The 273-nt window shown below is 68.9% G+C and overlaps 1 protein-coding gene across 1 annotated transcript in view; it reads left to right on the top strand.

Annotated features, from left to right (window-relative positions):
- LOC104626909 (homeobox protein MOX-2-like) overlaps nt 1-220 on the top strand; it is a gene marked incomplete at its 3' end in the record, with an annotated part of 498 nt that extends 278 nt beyond the window's left edge. Inside the window, exon 2 of the mRNA XM_010294940.1 lies at nt 7-220. Within this exon, the coding sequence (XP_010293242.1) occupies nt 7-220 (214 nt within the window). The remainder of the gene's footprint in view (nt 1-6) is intronic.
- Between the last annotated feature and the right edge of the window lie 53 nt (nt 221-273).

Raw genomic sequence — 273 nt, 5'->3', positions numbered from 1 at the left:
CCCCCCCCCGCCGCGGCCAGGCACAGCCTCTGCCTTCAGCCCGACTCAGGAGGACCCCCGGAGCTGGGCAGCAGCCCCCCCGTCCTGTGTTCAAACTCTTCCAGCCTGGGCACTAACACCCCCACGGGGGCAGCGTGTGCGCCAGGGGACTATGGCAGGCAGGCTCTGTCCCCAGTGGAAACAGAGAAGAGGTCCGGCAAAAGGAAAAGCGACAGCTCAGGTAACGGCTCACGCTTTCCTCTGCGGGGCGGGACCCCCGGGCGGAGGGTGCCG

This window comes from Phaethon lepturus, unplaced genomic scaffold, assembly GCF_000687285.1.
Source record: "Phaethon lepturus isolate BGI_N335 unplaced genomic scaffold, ASM68728v1 scaffold36169, whole genome shotgun sequence".
In the NCBI taxonomy this organism is placed as follows: domain Eukaryota; kingdom Metazoa; phylum Chordata; class Aves; order Phaethontiformes; family Phaethontidae; genus Phaethon; species Phaethon lepturus.
The sequence above is the reverse complement of the archived record's forward strand: the minus strand, read 5'-3'. Positions and strand labels throughout refer to the sequence as shown.